Source organism: Triticum dicoccoides, chromosome 7B (genome assembly GCF_002162155.2).
Source record: "Triticum dicoccoides isolate Atlit2015 ecotype Zavitan chromosome 7B, WEW_v2.0, whole genome shotgun sequence".
NCBI lineage: Eukaryota > Viridiplantae > Streptophyta > Magnoliopsida > Poales > Poaceae > Triticum > Triticum dicoccoides.
Window position 1 is genome coordinate 471,532,461 of NC_041393.1, and position 21,280 is coordinate 471,553,740.

Genomic DNA, 21,280 nt, shown 5'->3' on the forward strand with positions numbered 1-21,280 from the left:
AAACGAGAGGCAAATGCCAAATAATGTAATGCAAGGGATACGAGTTTGTGATGGATACTTGGTATATCTTGACTTGTGCGTAGGTCTTTCCGGCAACGATGCCAGAAATCGGCGAGTTGTCGAGAGATCAAATCTTGACTTGACTTGGCGTAAGCCTCCCCGACAACAGCGCCAGAAATCCTTCTTGCTACCTCTTGAGCATGCGTTGGTTTTCCCTTGAAGAGGAAATGGTGATGCAGCAAGGTAGTGTAAGTATTTCCCTCAGTTTTTGAGAACCAAGGTATCAATCCAGTAGGAGTTTACGCGCAAGTCGCCTTGTACCTCCACAAACAAATAAGAACATTGCAACCAACGCGATAAAAGGGATTGCCAATCCCTTCGGGGCCACTTGCAAAAGTGAGATCTGATAGAGATAATAAGATAAATATTTTTGGTATTTTTGTTGTATAGATTGAAAAGTAAAGATTGCAAAATAGTACACAAGATGCACTGTTAATAAAAGAGATATAATACGATGGAAAAGAGACCCAGGGGCCATAGGTTTCACTAGTGGCTTCTCTCAAGATAGCATATCTTACGGTGGGTGAACAAATTACTATCGAGCAATTGATAGAAAAGCGCATAGTTATGAGAATATCTAGGCATGATCATGTATATAGGCATCACATCTGTGACAAGTAGATCGAAACAATTCTGCATCTACTATTATTACTCCACACATCGACCGCTATCCAGCATGCATCTACAGTATTAAGTTCATAAGAATAGAGTAACACATTAAGCAAGATGACATGATGTAGAGGGATAAACTCAAGCAATATGATATAAACATCATCTTTTTATCCTCGATGGCAACAATACAATACGTGCCTTGCTGCCCCTGCTGTCACTGGGAAAGGACACCGCAAGATTGAACCCAAAGCTAAGCACTTCTCCTATTGCAAGAAAGATCAATTTAGTAGGCCAAACTAAACTGATAATTCGAAGAGACTTGCAAAGATATCAAATCATACATATAAGAATTCAGAGAAGAATCAAATATTGTTCATAGATAATCTTGATCATAAAAACCCACAATTCATCGGATCTCGACAAACACACCGCAAAAAGTATTACATCGAATAGATCTCCAAGAAGATCGAGGAGAACTTTCTATTGAGAATCAAAGAGAGAGAAGAAGCGTTAATAACTATGGACTCGAAGGTCTGTGGTAAACTATTCACACATTGATGGAGAGGCTATGGTGTTGATGTAGAAGCCCTCCGTGATCGATTCCCCCTCCGGCGGAGCGCCAAAAAGGCCCCAAGATGGGATCTCACTGGTATAGAAGGTTGCAGCGGTGGAAATAGGGTTTCATGGTGCTCCTGGATGTTTTCGGGGTATATGAGTATATATAGGCAAAAGAAGTAGGTCGGTGGAGCCACGAGGGGCCCACGAGGGTGGGGGGCGCGCCTACCCCCCTGGGCGCGCCCTCCTACCTCGTGGCCGCCTTTTTGCTTCCTTGACGTCCACTCCAAGTCTCCCGGTTCGCGTTTGTTCCAAAAACGACTCTCCCGAAGGTTTCATTCCGTTTGGACTCCGTTTGACATTCCTTTTTTGCGAAACACTGAAATAGGCAAAAAACAACAATTTGCACTGGGCCTCCGGTTAATAGGTTAGTCCCAAAAATAATAAAGTGTGTAATAAAGCTCATTAAGCATCCAAAACATATAATATAATAGCATGGAACAATCAAAAATTATAGATACGTTGGAGACGTATCACCCACCCGAAACCCTTCCTGGACCCCGCGACTCCATCCTCTCCATTTTCTCTTCTTCATTCTTTCTCTCTTGCCGTTGTCGTCGCTCCACCATGCCACACCCCTGCCAGAAATCCGCGTCTTTGTCACCTCCAGCAATCCAGCAAGACTCACCGCCGCTTCTCCGCCGTCTCCGTTCAACCCCCTGTCCTCCGACCGCCCCGCCAGCTACCATCCTCTACCATGCCCGACATCTGTTCAATGAATCGCCAACGCTAAAAACAGTTATCCCTTCTTGTTTGTACCAATGGATTCCGATTTAGAGTACATGTATGAGCAGTATGTTGAGTCCTCCGATGGCTCATCAAATGAGGAGGAGTACTCCGATGAGACCGCGATGATGCAAGCGGTCCTTGAAGATGCGGAGCGTGCGGAGGAGCATGTTATGAATTTCAAGGGCTAGATCAAGGGCCATCGAGTGCTCAAACGCAACAAGGAACATGGGCATTAGACATTGATGGCCGACTACTTTGCCCCCGATGCACTATTCGCTACCATTTTCGCCGGCGTTTTCGGACGTGCAAGACTACCTTCAATCATTTGTACCATGGCGTCTGGTCCTACAATGACTACTTCATCCTGAAGAAGGACGCCAGAACAATTGGCTTCTCTAGTTACCAGAAGTGCACGGTCGCACTCCGGATGCTTGCATATGGCACGGCCGTTGATTCGTGGAACGAGTACCTACGAATGTCTGAGAGCACATGCGGAGATGCCATGATCAGGTTTGCAACTGCCGTGGTCGAGGACTCGAGGTGTTCGGACCTCAGTACCTGAGAGAACCATCTGTGGCAGACACCGAGAGACTCATGTCAATCTCAGAAGGAAGAGGATGACCAGGTTTGCTTGGATCTCTTGATTGCATGCATTGAAAATGAAAGAATTGCCCGAGTATAGTTGTTCGTGGACCTGCAAAACAATGGGATCTGGAGACCTTGTGGGAAGTGATGACATGTTGTGTGATCATGTACAATATGATCGTCGAGGATGAAGGTGACAATGCCGCCACAACTCTGGAATTTGAGAACATACGTGATCCTATCCAACATTTATACCAGAATTCGGCCACATTTGAGGAGTTTATTCAGATGCATCAACAAATTGTTGTGTTTGGAAAGATTGGTTTCCCCTCTCATCAGAAATGCACCGCTGCCATCCGAATGCTTGCATACGGAGTGCCCGGTGATCTCATTGACGAGTATGTCTGTATGAGCGAGTCTGTATGCCTAGACTTCCTGTATAAGTTTTGCAAGGCTGTTATTGCTGTGTTTTGCCCTGAGTACTTGAGAGAGCCAACTCCTAAAGATACAACCCGATTGTTGGTGATGAATGCCAGTAGGGGCTTCCCAGAGATGCTTGGCAGCATACACTGTATGCATTGGGAGTGGAAGAGCTGCCTTTCTGCTCGGCAAGGGCGGTATAAGGGCCATGTCAGGGCTTGCACTGTCATACTAGAGGTCGTGGAGTCTCAAGATCTCTGGATCTGACACTCTTTCTTTGGCATGTTCGGATCACACAATGATATCAGCGTGCTTCAACGCTCGTCCATGTTTGCTAGGCTTGCCGAAGGCAACAACCCACCGGTGAACTTTACTATCAACAGCCACAACTACAACAAAGGATACTACCTGGGTGACGGTGTCTATCCTCAGTGGACCACTATTGTGAAGAGAATCCCCAACCCTGTTGGAGAGAAGAGGAAAAGATTTGCCAAAGAGTAAGAGAGTGCTAGGAAGGATGTCGAGCGTGCCTTTGGTGTTTTGCAATCTCGATGGGGCATCGTTCGGTATCCTGCTAATACTTGGAGCACGTAGAATCTGTGGGAGATGATGACTGTTTGTGTGATCATGCACATTATGATCGTAGAAGATGAGCGACTGAAACATCTGTACGATCAAGATTTTCAGTTTTAAGGTGAGAATGTTGTGCCTGAGCATGGAGGAGCGGGAACGTTTGAACAGTTCATCCAATTTCATCATGACATGCATGATTCACGTGCAACTGCAAATCATTTTGGTTGAGCATATGTGGGCTCATGTTGGCAACCAATAGATGTATCTTCTTTATTCGGCTTGCAAAACTATGTGAGACATTTTTTACTTTTATTTGGCTTGTAAAACTATGATATTTTATTCGATTGAAACTATGTTATTTGACTATATGTTTGAATGCAAAAGTTGTGTGTGAAACCAGTGACGGAGCTATGCACAAGTAAAACTGTGCTATGGCCCGCCCAACCTATGGCTAAAACAGTAGGTGTCAGGGTAAAATTAGCTGAAGAACTTAATTTTTTCAGGCTTTCCTTTGGCTGATCCAATTTTGGCCCGCCCAATAAATTGTCCGTAGCTCCGCCATTGTGTGAAACAATGCAAAAAAGAACTATTTATTAAAATATGGCGGGCAGCTGGCCACGCCGGCACATATGGATCGGCGCTTTGGGTACCCAAATCTAAAACAGGCGGATGCCAGGCAGCCGGCCGACCCAAACGAACAAAAAACAGATAAAAGCGCCGTCCGTTTGGGTCGCCCCGTTGGAGTTGCTCTAACAGACGGAGATCAAAGCGTGTAGGCGAAGTGCAGATATGCCACACATGTGGGCGTTATCATTTGGAAAGATTTATCATATACTCCTATAGTACTACTCCCTCCATCCGAAAATACTTGTCGGAGAAATGGATGTATCTAGATGTATTTTAGTTCTAAGTACATCTATTTTTATCCATTTCTGTGACAAGTATTTCCGGACGGATGGAGTACTTACTTGCTAAAGGAAATTCTCATCCGCACATTAACATAATTCGTCATTTAAAACTTCCGATTTGCCAAAAGTCTGACTTTCGATTTGTAACTAAATCCTTCATTTGGATATGAAAAATGTGCATTCCTCCCTCGCACAAATTAGGCGATCCAGGAGAGATCTAGAGGCGAGGGAAGACGAGGCAAAATCGAAGGGGAGATCCCGACCCTGAGGCCGACGGGCGGACGTCGCATCCTGCCCCGGCCGACTGATCTCGCCTACCGCGGCATAATACCACCCACCAACCCCCGGCGGCGGCCGCGAGCCGCATCTTCCCAGCGCAAGCGAACAGGCTTTGAACAAAAACCCCCACACGAAATAAAAAGAGAGAGAAGTACGCAGCCCGGGCCCCACACAGACAAAAGTCACAAAACAACTCCAAGAGAGCAGATAAGCCCCTCTTCGTGCCGCGGCGCTTCGGCTTCGAAGGCAGGCAGCCAAGCCCCACCGCCGGCGGAGCCACCAACGCCACCATCCCATCCATCCCATCCCGCCGCCACCCATGGCCTCCGCCGCCTCCCTCGCCGTCTCCCACCACGGCCTCCTCGCCGCGCCCGCCCGCTCGCAGCCCCGCCCGCCCGCCCGCTTCGTCCGCTTCCCCCGCACCCGCCTCCGGGTCGCCGCCGTCTCCTCGTCCTCCTCGCCCCCCTCGCGGTGCGACCGCGACCGCGACCGCGCCGCGGCTGGCCTCGAGCGGTGCCTGGCCGCGACCCCGGCGCCGGCCTCCGGCCCGCCGGAGATGAAGGGCGGGAGGCAGCGCGGCTCGTTCGGGGCCGCCACGCTCCAGAAGGCGAAGCTTGACCTCTCCCAGAAGAGGCTCAAAGGCGTCCAGCCCGAGGTGCGTTCGTCACGCCGTTGGTTAAGATTCCTTGGTGTTGTAGCTTGGATTTTATGATTTTATCACTTGCGTGAAACGGAAGGCACTACTGAATTCCGATGCTGGTGTTACAAGATGAGTGAACGAACACGTGTCACGTGAGTTGCGTCCTTTGAGATGTTGGAATTGGCAGTTTATCTCTGTGTGTGTGCGCGCCTTCAGCATACGTTTCGTCCATGATCTGTGGTTCTCTGCTGCCCAAACGGAGCTCGTATTGGGAGGCCAAGTACTACCAAAAAAGGCTTCCGTCCATGATCTGTGGTTCGGAGGCCAAGTACTACAGTGGAAGCTATACAGAGAATGCTCGGATGAATCACATTCGTCCACTTCTCATTCAACAACTCACTTCCATAACGTCTCTGTGATTCTGTGGCATCGCAGATATAGTTCTGTCAAAACTGTGGTCTATATAACTTGAGTCCCTATGGCGTGTTCTGGACAAGGGTGATTGGACCAAACCAGAACATGGGGATTCTAATGGTATAAAGTGTTCATAAATAGTGCTAATGTGTATGCGTTCATTGCACTAGTGCACATAGAGGGATTAAGATTAAATTCTTTTGGTCGGTTTTGTTTTTGGGCCGTCAAAATGTTGATTGTAATTATTTTATATGTACTTAACTCCTAATGCACAAATTTGGCTGCTCATCCTCACCCAAATTGTTAATATTCTAAAACATTCATATACAGCAATATGTAAATTGGTGGAGATCTCTTTTATCTTCAAGCTGAACTTAGAGGGCATTCAAGTGCAAAAAATTGGGTGTAGTTTAAGTTGTCCAGTGCCGCACTTAGGTATTTTGGAGATTCCACTTTGAAGACCTCTTTTGATTCGCGCGATTCTAAGAACACAGGAATAAGAAAAACACAGGGTTGGAGTGCCATCTCATCTTGAATCTTATATGATTAGAAAACTTTGGGAATTTGCATAAAAAAGTGTTTGACATCACAGGAAAACTAATGAATTGTAGCAAGAGGTTTGAGTGGATGAAAATTTTCCTCCAAAGTAGAATGCAAAGGAATCCATAGGAAGTTTCCCAAGGATTCTAATCCTGCGAATCAAGCAACCCATACAGGAAAATTTCTGAAGGATTCAAACACTCCAAAAATCCTATGAAATTCCTTTCAATCAATTTGTCAGTTTCTATTTAACTTGACAATTTCTTCCTGCGGATATGCTTTTGGATGTTCCACTTTGAAATGGTAGTTTGTCTGTTAATATTTAATGTTTTCTCGTGCGCGCTTGGTATTGTTTAGTATCTTGTCTCTTAGGAAAGTATGTACAACTTCGTTCATTTACGATTCGTATCTTTACAAAACACTATAGCTGGCAACTGGTGGTGGTGGTGGAGACAATGGGAAACGAATTGGCTATGGTGGTGGTAATAGTGGAGATGATGATGGTGATGATGATGATTACTTTGAAGACTCTGACGATGGAGATGAAGAAAGTGGATTTTTCAGAAGGCGTATTATTATACAAGAGGTCTAATTCTTACTGAGAAGCCCTCTGATCTGTGCTCCTCGGGTATGATAACTGTTTCTAAGCTTACATCTCCCATTTGTACAGCTTTTTAAGAGGGAGTTTGTTGATGCCGTTCTTCAAGAGTGGTACAAGACAATGAGTAATTTGCCGGCTGGTTTGCGCCAAGCTTATGAGATGGTATTGAACTATCTTACTCTCAAATGTAGTTTGAGCTTTGATCCTTAACTACTGAATGGTATCAACTGGAATTTTGTAGGGTTTGGTCAGCTCTGCTCAGATGGTCCAATATTTGTCACTGTTTGGAAGGCCCACAAAGGCTAGATATTTCTCTCGAGCCTTTCCAGACTTTTTCTCAAGAGGCCTTGTTGGAAGGTACTATCTGAAAATTGTTGGTTTGGTGACATCTGTTCAACATATAAAATTCTCCTTTTGAATTATTGTCATCTTGTTGAACTTGAGATACTGGGCTTTGTCACATGGGATTGACTCCAATATATAAAACAGGAGGCTCCATGTTGAATAGATTCTGTCTGTCATCTCTCTCTATAATGATATTACTGGAAGTACTTGGATCAAAATTGTACTCGCAAGTTGTAACATCAGCAAACACTAATCATATTCACTTGTAAAGAATAATCACAAACCATACTTTGTTCATTTACCATTCGTATCTTTACAAAACACTATAGCTGGCAGCTGTATCTAAACCATATAATGATCAATGTTTGGACATAATCTATTTGTGAATGTTCTCTGTTGGAAGTCAACATATCAGAATTCAACACTGTTGATTTTTTTTTAAAAAAACCTCAAGTTGTACTAAAGCACCAACAATCAATATGGATCGGAGGGAGAATGTCTTTTTGTTTAACAGTGTCTTGATTGTTAGAGCTTCCAGTTTGTCAAGTTGTGCAGGATCTGATACTTGTTTAATTGACAACATATTCTAACATTATGAGTCTAAACATTATATTCTGAGTTATATTACTTGCTAATAAAATAGCGCCAGCATGCACTCTGATTAAGTTTATAATCTTTGCATGTCCCTTTTGTTGATTTTATGACTTAGCAATAATAAAATAACAATTGGCATCTCTTCCCTAATTGCAGAATGCTTGCAGATCCATCTTTCCTGCATAAGATGACCTTTGAGTTGCTAGCTACCGCTAGTACATCTGTTTGGTGGGAGATGAAAAACCGTAAGGAGAGGTATGTTGTGTTTTCTTTTACTGTTTAAACCTTTATTTTGGCACCTATCTCATTGAATCCTACATTTCTTGGGTGCTAGGTTCCAAGAAGAATGGGATTTGGTGTTTCTCAATGTAGTTACTGCCACAGTTTGCAATTTAGCCGTTTTCTGTTCACTTGCACCATGCCGTTCATATATGATCCATAAACTTCCAAATAATATATTTGAAAAGAGCTATCCTATGAGACAGTTTGGTCTTCTAGGAAGAACCCAGTCCCTCTTTAGCAAGGCTGCTGAGCTTTGCCTAGGTGGGCTAGTTATTGGCTCCATTCAAGGTGGTCTATCCAATGTCCTTTCTGCTGGAAGAGAAAGAAGGTGGGTTACTATGTGCAGTTTATATCCATGTTCACCAAATGCGCTGCTTTTCTTAAGTAATTATACAGTTCTGCCTGTACGTTTTTGGAGTTTAATTTGGACCAATCTCGTTACGTGTAGGTTGTCGATGACTGTTCCTTCTATCAGCAACAATGCTCTTAGTTATGGAGCTTATTATGGGCTTTATGCAAATCTGCGGTATCAATTTTTATGTGGTCTTGATAGATCAATGGCGAACCATTTTGATGTCCTTGGTGTTGCAATCTTTTTCGGCACAGCGATGAGGTATATCCCTAGCAAATCATTTTCTCTGCAATTTCACCAAAAGTTTATGCTCAACATTGTTCATTATATTTAGATACAGCTGCATGTCTACCTTATAGCCAACTTCTGTTTTTCATTATGAACCGAAGCTACTGACTCGAGTTGAGTTAGATTTTGCCATGAGTATATCACAAATGGCATTTATGATATTAGCATTTGGAAGCTAATGATGTACTTGATGTGTCACCATGCAAGTTAATCAAATGATTCTTGTTATAGAATCGTTGCACCTTGCAGTTTCTTCATGATATCATGTTGTGAAGGTCCATTGCATGTGAGGAACCAAGTGTCAATTATGTTATAGGGTTTTTTGTTCTTCACCTTATTTTAGCATGGATGCCCCCTGCTTGAACCACATATAAGCATATACTCCCTCTGTCCGAAAAAGCTTGTCCCTCAAATGGATGTATCTAGCATCAATGCTAGATACATCCATTTGAGGGACAAGCTTTTTCGGACGGAGGGAGTAGTAAACTGCTCTTAAAAGTAGAACATTCCAAAATTAGCCACTCATTGCACTCTATTTCAGATTGATGAATATTCAAATTGGGGAGCTATCGAGACGTGCCTGGCTTGGTGAGGGGGCAGATATGCTTAATTCGGATAATTTATTGAGAACATACAATGGCCCAGCAGCAGAGCTTGCCATCGAGCAACAGGCAGGGTGGTTTATGTCCAAGAATGCAATTGTATCTGGCCTAGAACTTCTAGGCATCAGGTATGGTGCAGCTGAAGATGCTTCTCCAAAGCTTCGGCGAAAGAGAATTGTCCGAAAGAAGTAGGGTGGATGAGGAAAAACCTAACTATTCTTTCAACAAACGCTGAGTTCGATGGTTTTGATACCCATGTTGGGACAGTTTTGCTTCAGTTCCGCCATGCCATGTGTTGCCTATCGTAGTAGGATGGATGAGGGGGGAAAATTGTAACTAGTGTTTCAGTTGCCTATCGAAGTAGGATGGATGAGAAAAGAAATTGTAACTGGTGTTTCAGTTGCAATTTGGGGCCAAGATCAAAGGCTTGCTATTTTTTTACTCAGAGGCGATTCATCTGGTTCGCTGAAGGCCCTTACCATTCTTCTGTGTTGGTTTGAGCAAAGTATGCCACCGAAGTTCTAACTGTAATTTCAAGACTATAGATACCACCAGACTTCTAGTAAATACTCGTATCAGAGAAGCTCATATGTTGTTCACTAGATTTTTTTCATATTTTTAAAAATGGTGTTTTACTTTATGAGTTGTTCGTATGCATTTGCGCTGAAATTATGTTTCAAGATGAATACTAGTTTCTATGGTAGTGAAATTTTAAAATCTGATTTGATGAACTTGTGTTCGGTCTTCATAATAGTTGACAGTGTGCCCATTTGTTCTGGTGCTGTGGTCTTTTTCAAATGATGATCTAACTTACTCTTCTGTATTTGATGACAATTTTATGGATTGATTATGATTATGAATGTGGCGCCTCTCTGGCTTCCGCTCTCAACTTCTTTTGCTCCTGCCTCCCCCAAGCCATGCTGTCTCAGGGCAAGCAACGTGTAGGTGCTACCGCGGCCACCAGCTCAGTAGTTTACTTGACTTGGTTGTAGACCTTTTCCACCTTAGAAATGTTTTGCTATGTTTTCAAGGCAAAAAGACAGACAAAACTTCTCAAATGCTCTGTAAAGAAATATAAGAGTGTTTAGATCACTACTTTACTGATCTAAATGCTCTTATATTTCTTTACAGAGGGAGTAGTCTGCAGCAATTCTTCTTTGTTGACTTGACATTTGCTAGATGAACAATTTTTGTTCCCATCGGAATGATTTTTTTTACTGGAAGTAGGATTTCCATGTGAATTGAACAAGACATGAAAAGAGCGAGGTTTGGCTTTTAAGGAAATGATTAAAATCCTCCATGTACAAGAGCAAACAAGAATATTCATGCAGATAACTTTAAAGTAAATCCTACAGTCCAAATTGTTTCATGGAAAACTTTCATGTAGATCTCCGATGCTATGAGATTCCTGCAAACATCATCCTTTGTTCCAAAGGAGCATTAGTTGGATTGAAAATAAGACATTACCTCCGTCCCAAATTTAGTTGTCTTGGATTTGTCTACATACGGATGTATCTAACGCTAACCGTGTATAGACAAATCTGAGTCAACTAATTCGGGACAGAGGGAGTACTTACCAAAGGTAATCCTTGCTCTAAGGTGAGGTAACAACATGAGACGGGCAATTTCATAATGTAGCAGGGCAAATGTCAAATGCTAGAGATATATTGGAGGATTTATGAATTTTCCAAGGGGACGAACAATTTTGCAAGTGCCGTTGAATGTCAGCCATTTCTTTGTGCAAAATAGCGGCATTTCTTTTATATTCAAAACCATTTACAACTGGTGGTTACCACTCTTGGCAAACTTCTGTACAAGATTTATGTACTGAGGCCGGTCGACTCTGAGCGTGTGCTTACTCAGCTCACGAATTGTTTCTGGAGGAGGTTGGCGCAGAACTCTAAATCAAAGCGCCCTTCTGGAGGGTCGCCGATGCAATCAAACACAGCATCCGCTATCACAAAGTCCTCATCTGCGGTGTACCTGTTCAACACAAGAAGATGAGGTCCACTTCTAGGCTCATGAACAAATTCAGTATGCATGCTTAGGTTGTCAGCTGACTGAGTTCATAATCGTAGTGCCCCATTCCCATTTTCTGCGCTGGTGTTTCTAGCATTCATTCTCAAATTTAAACCTCTACAATGTTAGAAGCATATGATTATGCTATTGAACATGCCTAACATTTCAAGTACACAAAAGTGAGAAAATAAATGAAGGAAAAAACATGTCATGTATGTAGCATGCACGTGACGGCAAAATAAATTCTTATTTCTGAGGCCAAGTGATGCAGTAGGCATGGACTTATAGGTCAGATATACTGCAAGGCATTGTTCAGAAAGCTAACACATTTTTTTAGTCAACCGGTGGCATTTATGCAGAGCTAATAAATGCCGGGTCCAAGGCCAAAAGTATTTTGATCCCAGTTCTCTGCAATATAACATCTCTTGTAGAACAGTAGAAGTCAACAATTTTCTTCTGTCCAAAAAGAACACCACCCTTCTTTATTATGAAATGCGTACTAACTATCATATAGAAGTACTTCACAGATAGAAAGTTATACCCGCTTTTTGTTACAATGCACTTCATACCAGCAGCTTTGGCTGCTGAAAGCCCTATGTTACTGTCTTCAACAACAACACAGCTGACATCCAAAGGAGAAATATTAGCAAAAGTACTTCTAATATTACATTAATAATTAGTACAAAAGAATTCATATAATTAAAAAAGATAAAAATGTAACAAGGTTGTAAATAAATTAATATAAAAGATGGTGCAGCAATGTAAATACAGTCGAAATTTATTACAGTATGTTGACCAAAATGGAAACCCAAATGTTAATGTCGTAGCAGTCCGTCTTCTTATTGCATCTACTGTTCCTTTAACAATCAACATTTACGACAGAGTTTTTCATGTGAAAACTAATGCATAATAATATTAAATCAGACTAATTTCAGATACCCTATATACACAAATCCCACATTCAAAACAGGCAAATCATTCTTTTTTTGGAACAATACACTCAGCCACTCTTATGGAGATGAAACCCAAAAGATTTTCGTTGGGGCGTAACCCTCTCAGCGACGCGCCACATCGGAACCCGGGTGTGGTGGAAAATGGGCAAGGGCCGGGCCGTCACCCCCCAAGTGGCGCGCCGTATCTTGATCCGGATACGGTGGCAAGTGAGCGAGGATCGGGTCGTCGCATCCTTAGTGGCGCGCTACATCGGCGCCCGGATGTAGTGGAAAATGAGCAAGGGTCTTCGCATTTGACTCGACGAGTGCGAAGGGTAAGGAAGCTAGCCGAGCCTAGGAGGATTCGCTTAGGTAGCTGGAACGTAGGGTCTCTGACAGGGAAGCTTCGGGAGCTAGTTGATGCAGCAGTGAGGAGAGGTGTTGATATCCTTTGCGTCCAAGAAACCAAATGGAGAGGACAGAAGGCGAAGGAGGTGGAGGATACCGGCTTCAAGCTGTGGTACACGGGGACGGCTGCAAACAGAAATGGCGTAGGCATCTTGATCAACAAGAGCCTCAAGTATGGAGTGGTAGACGTCAGGAGACGTGGGGACCGGATTATCCTGGTCAAGCTGGTAGCTGAGGACTTGGTTCTCAATGTTATCAGCGCATATGCCCCGCAAGTAGGCCACAATGAGAACACCAAGAGGGAGTTCTGGGAAGGCTTGGAAGACATGGTTAGGAGTGTACCGATTAGTGAGAAGCTCTTCATAGGAGGAGACCTCAATGGCCACGTGGGTACATCTAACACAGGTTTTGAAGGGGCGCATGGGGGCTTTGGCTATGGCATCAGGAATCAAGAAGGAGAAGATGTCTTAAGCTTTGCTCTAGCCTACAACATGATTGTAGCTAACACCCTCTTTAGAAAGAGAGAATCACATCTGGTGACTTTTAGTAGTGGCCAACACTCTAGCCAGATTGATTTCATCCTCTCGAGAAGAGAAGATAGGCGTGCGTGCCTAGACTGTAAGGTGATACCTGGGGAGAGTGTTGTACCCCAGCATAAGCTGGTGGTTGCTGACTTCCGCTTTCGGATTCGTGTCCAGCGGGATAAGCGTGCCAAGGTCGCTAGAACGAAGTGGTGGAAGCTCAAGGGGGAGGTAGCTCAGGTGTTCAAGGAGAGGGTATTTAAGGAGGGCCCTTGGGAGGAAGGAGGGGATGCGGACAATGTGTGGATGAAGATGGCGACTTGCATTCGTAAGGTGGCCTCGGAGGAGTTTGGAGTGTCCAGGGGAAGGAGAAGCGAAGATAACGATACCTGGTGGTGGAATGATGATGTCCAGAAGGCGCTTAAAGAGAAGAAAGATTGCTTCAGACGCCTATACCTGGATAGGAGTGCAGACAACATAGAGAAGTACAAGATGGCGAAGAAGGCCGCAAATCGAGCTGTTGGTGAAGCAAGGGGTCGGGCATATGAGGACCTCTACCAACGGTTAGGCACGAAGGAAGGTGAAAGGGACATCTATAAGATGGCTAAGATCCGGGAGAGGAAGACGAGGGATATTGGCCAAGTCAAATGCATCAAGGACGGAGCAGGCCAACTCTTGGTGAAGGACGAAGAGATTAAGCATAGATGGCGGGAGTACTTCGACAAGCTGTTCAATGGGGAGAATGAGAGTTCTACCATTGAACTGAATGACTCCTTTGATGAGACCAGCATGCGTTTTGTGCGGCGCATCCAGGAGTCTGAGGTGAAGGAGGCTTTAAAAAGGATGAAAGGAGGCAAGGCGATGGGCCCTGATTGTATCCCCATTGAGGTGTGGAAAGGTCTCGGGGACGTAGCGATAGTATGGCTAACCAAGCTTTTCAACCTCATTTTTCGGGCAAACAAGATGCCAGAAGAATGGAGACGGAGTATATTGGTACCAATCTTCAAGAACAAGGGGGATGTTCAGAGTTGTACTAATTACCGTGGAATTAAGCTGATGAGCCATACAATGAAGCTATGGGAGAGAGTCATTGAGCACCGCTTAAGAAGAATGACAAGCGTGACCAAAAATCAGTTTGGTTTCATGCCTGGGAGGTCGACCATGGAAGCCATTTTCTTGGTACGACAACTTATGGAGAGATATAGGGAGCATAAGAAGGACTTGCATATGGTGTTCATTGACTTGGAGAAGGCCTATGATAAGATACCGCGAAATGTCATGTGGTGGGCCTTGGAGAAACACAAAGTCCCAGCAAAGTACATTACCCTCATCAAGGACATGTACAATAATGTTGTGACAAGTGTTCGAACAAGTGATGTCGACACCGATGACTTCCCGATTAAGATAGGACTGCATCAGGGGTTAGCTTTGAGCCCTTATCTTTTTGCATTGGTGATGGATGAGGTCACAAGGGGTATACAAGGAGATATCCCATGGTGTATGCTCTTTGCGGATGATGTGGTGCTAGTTGACGATAGTCGGATGGGGGTAAATAGGAAGTTAGAGTTATGGAGACAAACCTTGGAATCGAAAGGGTTTAGGCTTAGTAGAACTAAAACCGAGTACATGATGTGCGGTTTCAGTACTACTAGCTGTGAGGAGGAGGAGGTTAGCCTTGATGGCCAGGTGGTACCTCGGAAGGACACCTTTCGGTATTTGGGGTCAATGTTGCAGGAGGATGGGGGTATTGATGAAGATGTGAACCATCGAATCAAAGCCGGATGGATGAAGTGGCGCCAAGCTTCTAACATTCTCTATGACAAGAGAGTGCCACAAAAGCTAAAAGGCAAGTTCTACAGGACGGCGGTTCGACCCGCAATGTTGTATGGCGCGGAGTGTTGGCCGACTAAAAGGCGACATGTTCAACAGTTAGGTGTGGCGGAGATGCGTATGTTGAAATGGATGTGTGGCCACACGAGGAAGGATCGAGTCTGGAATGATGATATACGAGATAGAGTTGGGGTAGCACCAATTGAGGAGAAGCTTGTCCAACATCGTTTGAGATGGTTTGGGCATATTCAGCGCAGGCCTCCAGAAGCTCCAGTGCATAGCGGACGGCTAAAGCGTGCGGAGAATGTCAAGAGAGGGCGGGGTCGACCGATTTTGACATGGGAGGAGTCCGTTAAGAGAGACCTGCAGGATTGGAGTATCGACAAAGAGCTAGCTATGGACAGGGGTGCGTGGAAGCTTGCTATCCATGTGCCAGAGCCATGAGTTGGTTGCGAGATCTTATGGGTTTCACCTCTAGCCTACCCCAACTTGTTTGGGACTAAAGGCTTTGTTGTTGTTGTTGTTGTACACTCAAAAGAAAAACAGTGTAAATAACCCAAAATATTGCTTTTGCAGTACCTAGATGGATCAACTTCCAATGTAGTTGCCGCTAGCAAGTAGATTGCCTGCAAAACCCAAAAAAGAAACACATTATCTCTGACATGTACAAAAATACAGGAATCATTTTTTTTATCCAGAACTTATATGTCCAGATAGTTACTTCACTGAAAGCAAATGTAAATCTGAGTATAGAAAGCGTGAATTGAATCCAGCTTAATATGCCAAGCCAAACAAAAATGATAGGAGGATCATTTTGAAAGGATTTATCTTTAAAAGAAGCAAATGTCCAAGATTCCATTAAAACAAGCTAGTTTCAAACAAGAAGCTTCTGAGTGCTTGAAAACTTAATAAATCATGGGCAGTCAGATATACAGCACCTGCAGCACTGATGACTAGTTCATCTCTCCTTTCCAATGTTCAGTTCTGGTGTGATGCTGTCTATGAAGACTATTGCTTTTTTGTCCTAGAAATTTTAAGGAGGTACTCCCTCTACTTCACACGGTCTTCAAGTCAAGACAAATCTATACATATGATTTTCATGTTTTTACTACTCCCTCCATTCCATCTTAAGTGCCACTGATTTAGTACATTGTATTAAATCAGCGGCACTTAATATGGAACGGAGGGAGTAAATATTTAAAACTATATTGACAGTAAAAGTTTAAAAGTTTGACGTAAGATATGTTCAAAACATCACTTATTTGTGAATTGGAGGGAGTATAAACTATCTACGGAATGCTAATCATGGTACATCATTGCTGCAAAATAGATATTACCGGGTTTCCAGGATCATTGTAGTGCCCTAAGGCACATGTGCTGCAAATTGGTTTGTTATAGTGGAAGGATGTCCAATGGATAATCCTTCAAACGCAATGGTGAGGTTAAGTAAATGTATGGAACAATTAATGACATGGTATTATGTGAAGTAATTCACTGACAGTCCAAACCTTCCAAAGATTCTTGAAAGCTTCGTGTAAACTTGGCAAAAAAAACATTCAAACAAAAACCTAGAATATGCCAGATGAATTAGTATGTACCAAACTGTGAGATCAACTTAGGGGTCATTTGGCTGAAAGTTATTTGTTTCTATTTTCAGATGTGATCATCGGCTGAAAGTTTTTTTATCTGTAACAACAATATTACTAAACCATGAAAAAGGTTCCCCTGACAAAGTAGATTGCACTGTACAGCGCAACATCGAAACACAACTGCATACTACCCCTTACCGGATCAGGTTTTTTGCGAGGAACCACATCCCCAGCGAATATGGTAATCTTTTCTGCTCGGTCAGGCCCCAGTAAGCACGATACTATTGCTGAAACCTGCACTAAGTGGAGAGTGAAATATGTCAGAAGCCCTGCATATAAACTCAAAATATAAATCAAATGCGAGGTGATTTAAATGGAGTGCAGCATAGTATAAAATGGGTTCTTAAGAAGAACTAATAGAACATTCCCTTTTGAGTTCGAAAAAGAGAGCATTGCCTTTTGCAAATACTGGAAGAAACACTTCTCCCATGATGTACTCAGTTTTTTTTAATAATTCCTACCATATCTCTCGTATAAGCATTTGTGGTTGGGAAATACTTTGTTACTTACAGCTTTCTCATTTGAAGTACTGCATACTGCAACTTTCACCCCTTTTCCTAGAGCTTCATCAATTAACCTGTAAAAGTTAAGAAGATAATTAATTTATAAATTTTCGTCTAACAAAGTTACTCCACCTTTAAAAAAAAAGTTACTCCAGCATTTTTAGGTTAGTTGATTTACCATTCTATTGTTGGATTACATCGACACATCTTTCTATTCATGTAATGTAGACTTCTTCAACGGCAAATGAAATGCTAGTTATGTAAAACTTGTTTCACTTATTTCTTTAACCTTTTCAGATTACATATTAGAAACGTAATTACAATTAATAATACATATGGTTAATGCATTTTGTTCCCAGTATAGAACAGATTGGTTACGCCAGAACTGCTATATAATCATACAGCGGTAAAAGTTCACTGCTTATTATGTTGTTCACACGCAACATAAGTGATTTTTTAGTGACTATTTTGATTGTTGTAAGGAAGCACTTCAAACTAGTGTAGTTGCAGCAGCCGTTTCTGATACGCAAGTGCATTTAAACTGCATTTAAGTTACCGAGGTCATCAAATTGTTTGAAAACATGACCTTTGAACGCCTGGACGGAGAGGAAGCAACTTCTTCTCAATTAGGGCCATAAACAATTCTGTTTTCCTCTTGTGAAGAGAAGCAACAAATTCCTTTCTTTCTTCGTCAGTCTTTGGCGCTTTAGCTGGCCACTCTGTCTTGTTGAAATATGCTGTCATCCTGCAAGGAATGTTCAAACTGTTGTTACAGTTGAATTCAACACAAATATTCAATTTAAATTTTCTAGAATGGATTAATTTGGTGTGAAAATCATGTTTCCAAGTGTAGGTCTTTTAGCATCACCAGTTTCAAGAAAAATTCCTACATGTTATTTGCATATATTACTTTCGAAAACACCTATGCTTTAATATTTCAATACCATTCTGAAGTTTATTTTTCAGCTCAGAAAATCAGCTGCAGATTCCCCATACAAAACATCAGCTTTAGTGTTATGGTGCTGCTAGAAGGAGGGCGCGAGAGGGCCGGCCGGGGGCCTTTTTGCCCACGGCCGGGCAAGAGGGAAGGGATTTCCTTCTTAATTCTTGCTTGATTAGATTGATACATCTCCTCTCTTTATATAGAGAGGTTTACTTGACTCCCAAGCAAGGCTTACTTGACCCCTAAGCAAGCGACCTTATCTCTAATTAACCCTAAGACTAACGGGCTATACCGCCAGCCCAGGCCCATTACGTACTCTAACACTACACCCCACCTGGACATGCAGCTTGTCCTCGAGCTGCAGCCTAACCAACTTATAACCATGACTCGACGCAACACAAACCTAACACCTAAAAACAAGCCTTTTACATCTCGGCTTGTTTTATGACTCTCAACCTGAAATGGACTGGGACGCTTTATTTTGGACCCCTCAACAAAAAGTGGACACCATCCGCGCGTCGGACGTGCACGTGTACAGCCACCTGGATCCCATGGACACCACCTGGACCAAAGGAGTGCATGTGTATGGCCACCAGGAAGTGGTCGCAAGAGCGACCAGCAGAGGCGCCCTCGCGGCGGCCGGCGGCGGAAAGCAGTGGTGCTACGCGGTGCGCTCCTGTCGGTGACACCCTGCCTTCTCCCCGCCGGACTGCTGTTGGTCTGCACCACACAGGGAAGAGTGGAGGGCTTGCGATGGAGAATGACGAGGAGGGGTGCGCCTCCCCAACCGTCGATGTCGCAGACTTTGAGGTCGCTGCCCGCGGGGAAAACAGCATGCCCGCCACCCGTGGGGGAAACCGCATGCCCAAGATCCCCGTCGCAGCAGACGAGATCGAGGTCCTTTGCGCCGCGAAGGGAAACTTGGAGGAGCGGCAGCTGCAGACCACGCATCTCCCGCACACGCCGACGCACTAGGAGGCCGCGCGCAGCAGCCTGCAGCCTCACAGCCGCCGACACGTGGCGGGTAGCGATCCAAGATGGAAGCGGTGACGGCGACGGCGGGGACTTGATCTGCTGGATGTGGACGCCCTGGGATGGCGGCGGCGCTGATGGGAACGAGGTCGTCGCACTCCCGTCGTAGGGCATCACATACTGGGCGGCGGAGCTGACCGGCGGTGGCTGCTGCAGCTACAGCGGCTGCTGCAGTGTCGCGCCAGGCAGCGGCAGCGGCTGCTGCAGCGGAGCGCCGGGCGCGGCGGAGGCCGCCAGGAGCGGCAGCTGGCACTGCAGCCAGGGCTGAGCGGTGGTGGCAATGGATGGCAGCTGCAACGGCCCGGCGAGCGCGGCGAAGGCTGCCTGGTGCGGCGGCTGCCACGGCGGCGCAGGGGCGGCGATGGGCGGCATAGCCGGGTGCGGCCCGTAGGACCCGGCCAAGAACAGGTGGATCTCCTGGACCGCCTGGGTTAGGTCCCGCAGCACCCCGGACACCTCCTTCCAAGTGAGCCCGGCGGGGGCGGGCGCGACGGAGGATCCCGACGCGGGCAGGAGCGGGGCGACGGTCGTGGTGGTTGCCGGAGGCGACAAGGTGACCGGCAGCGGAAGAGATGGGCTTGGCGGCGGTGAAGACATGATCGAACCGAAGCTAGCTGATACCAAATTGTTATTGTGCTGCTAGAAGGAGGGCGCGAGAGGGCCGGCCGGGGGCCTTTTTGCCCACGGCCGGGCAAGAGGGAAGGGATTTCCTTCTTAATTCTTGCTTGATTAGATTGATACATCTCCTCTCTTTATATAGAGAGGTTTACTTGACTTCCAATCAAGACTTACTTGACCCCTAAGCAAGCGACCCTTATCTCTAATTAACCCTAAGACTAACGGGCTATACCGCCAGCCCAGGCCCATTACGTACTCTAACATTTAGACTATGCGATTAGATAACTGAACAGCTGTCTTCATTTTCATCCTTGACATGATGATATTGCTCTTGGAGATTGCCATGGAACTTCAGATCAGTCAAATGTTTCAATATATTAGGAATAAATGAGAAGTCCTTGAGTGAATATAATCTGACGCAATAATATGTAAATTATGAATCACGTACTCCTAAAACAGTTAATAAATTCATCGTGGTTTCGTTTTAGGAATTCTCACTTCATTTATTTATTTTTTTGAAATTGTGAAGATGCAAATAGTGGTCAGGATTTTAGCAGGCCTTTGAAGAGAAGTGTGTCATTTTGTCAAATTCCTCAAAGCAACACAAACCACTTATGAAAAGAGTAAAGAATCAATTGACCTTTCCTTCCCACCACCTATCTTGAGCAATTCTCCGTACAGTTCAACATCCCAGCTCACGCCTAATTCTCTCTGCAAACACAAAGAGTTATCTTGACCCGGGGAGCAACCGCATCAGGAAATCAGGACGGATCGTAGGCAAGGCATCGGTGGAGTGGAAGGAAACCATACCTCGGCGAACGTCTCGTTGAAGGAAATGCGGTGGCCGTCCTTCTCGGTGTCCACGAGCACGCCGTCGCAGTCGAAGAGCAGCGCCGCCGGCAGGGCTGCAGCCGGCGCTCCGCCCGCGCCCGCCGCGGACGCGCGAGCTGCCTCCGCTCGCCGCGTTCTCACGGCGGAGAAGCGGAGAGGGGAGGGCGACAGCATGCTCTCTCCTCCTGCCCTTCTTGGGAGGCACCGGGCGGCGATCCATGCGACGGGGCGGGCGCTTGAGAAGGTCCTCGCCGGGAGCGACGTGGAGGCGGTGGCGGTGGCGGCCATGGCTTTCATTTGCGCGGGAAATGATGTGGATAGCGCGCCCTGTGGTCGATGATCCCGGGTTGGGATTTGATGGCAAAGCCCACCACACAATTGCCTCTTCGGCTATGCCCGTCCTTTTGCCTTGTGCCGTCCTTGCTCGATACAGTTAGGGCGTGTTTGGTTGACCGCATAAGGTTCAATCAGGCCCGCGCGGGAAGGATTCGGCCTGTTTGGTAGCCCGCATATATTATTGGATCTGCATCGCACGTTTTTTAAAGTACCTCTAGG

At 45.0% G+C, this 21,280-nt stretch overlaps 2 protein-coding genes across 2 annotated transcripts; one reads left to right on the forward strand and one right to left on the reverse strand.

The window, feature by feature from the left end:
* The first annotated feature begins 4,987 nt into the window (after positions 1–4,987).
* LOC119337500 (protein RETICULATA-RELATED 1, chloroplastic-like) lies at positions 4,988–10,108 on the forward strand. The gene is made up of 8 exons (XM_037609665.1): positions 4,988–5,436; positions 6,803–6,961; positions 7,046–7,138; positions 7,218–7,333; positions 8,072–8,170; positions 8,250–8,525; positions 8,646–8,810; positions 9,379–10,108. Exons 1-8 carry the CDS (start codon positions 5,101–5,103, stop codon positions 9,629–9,631), a joined length of 1,497 nt encoding a protein of 498 aa, XP_037465562.1. The 5' UTR covers positions 4,988–5,100; the 3' UTR covers positions 9,632–10,108.
* A 931-nt stretch (positions 10,109–11,039) lies between these two features.
* On the reverse strand, positions 11,040–21,092 carry LOC119337117 (CBBY-like protein). Its single transcript, XM_037609227.1, has 8 exons — positions 20,705–21,092; positions 20,535–20,605; positions 17,888–18,046; positions 17,309–17,375; positions 16,937–17,032; positions 15,729–15,775; positions 12,000–12,080; positions 11,040–11,422 (listed from the first exon to the last, which is right to left on the reverse strand). The coding sequence occupies exons 1-8, from the start codon at positions 21,020–21,022 to the stop codon at positions 11,299–11,301; spliced, it is 963 nt and encodes a 320-aa protein (XP_037465124.1). The 5' UTR covers positions 21,023–21,092; the 3' UTR covers positions 11,040–11,298.
* Between the last annotated feature and the right edge of the window lie 188 nt (positions 21,093–21,280).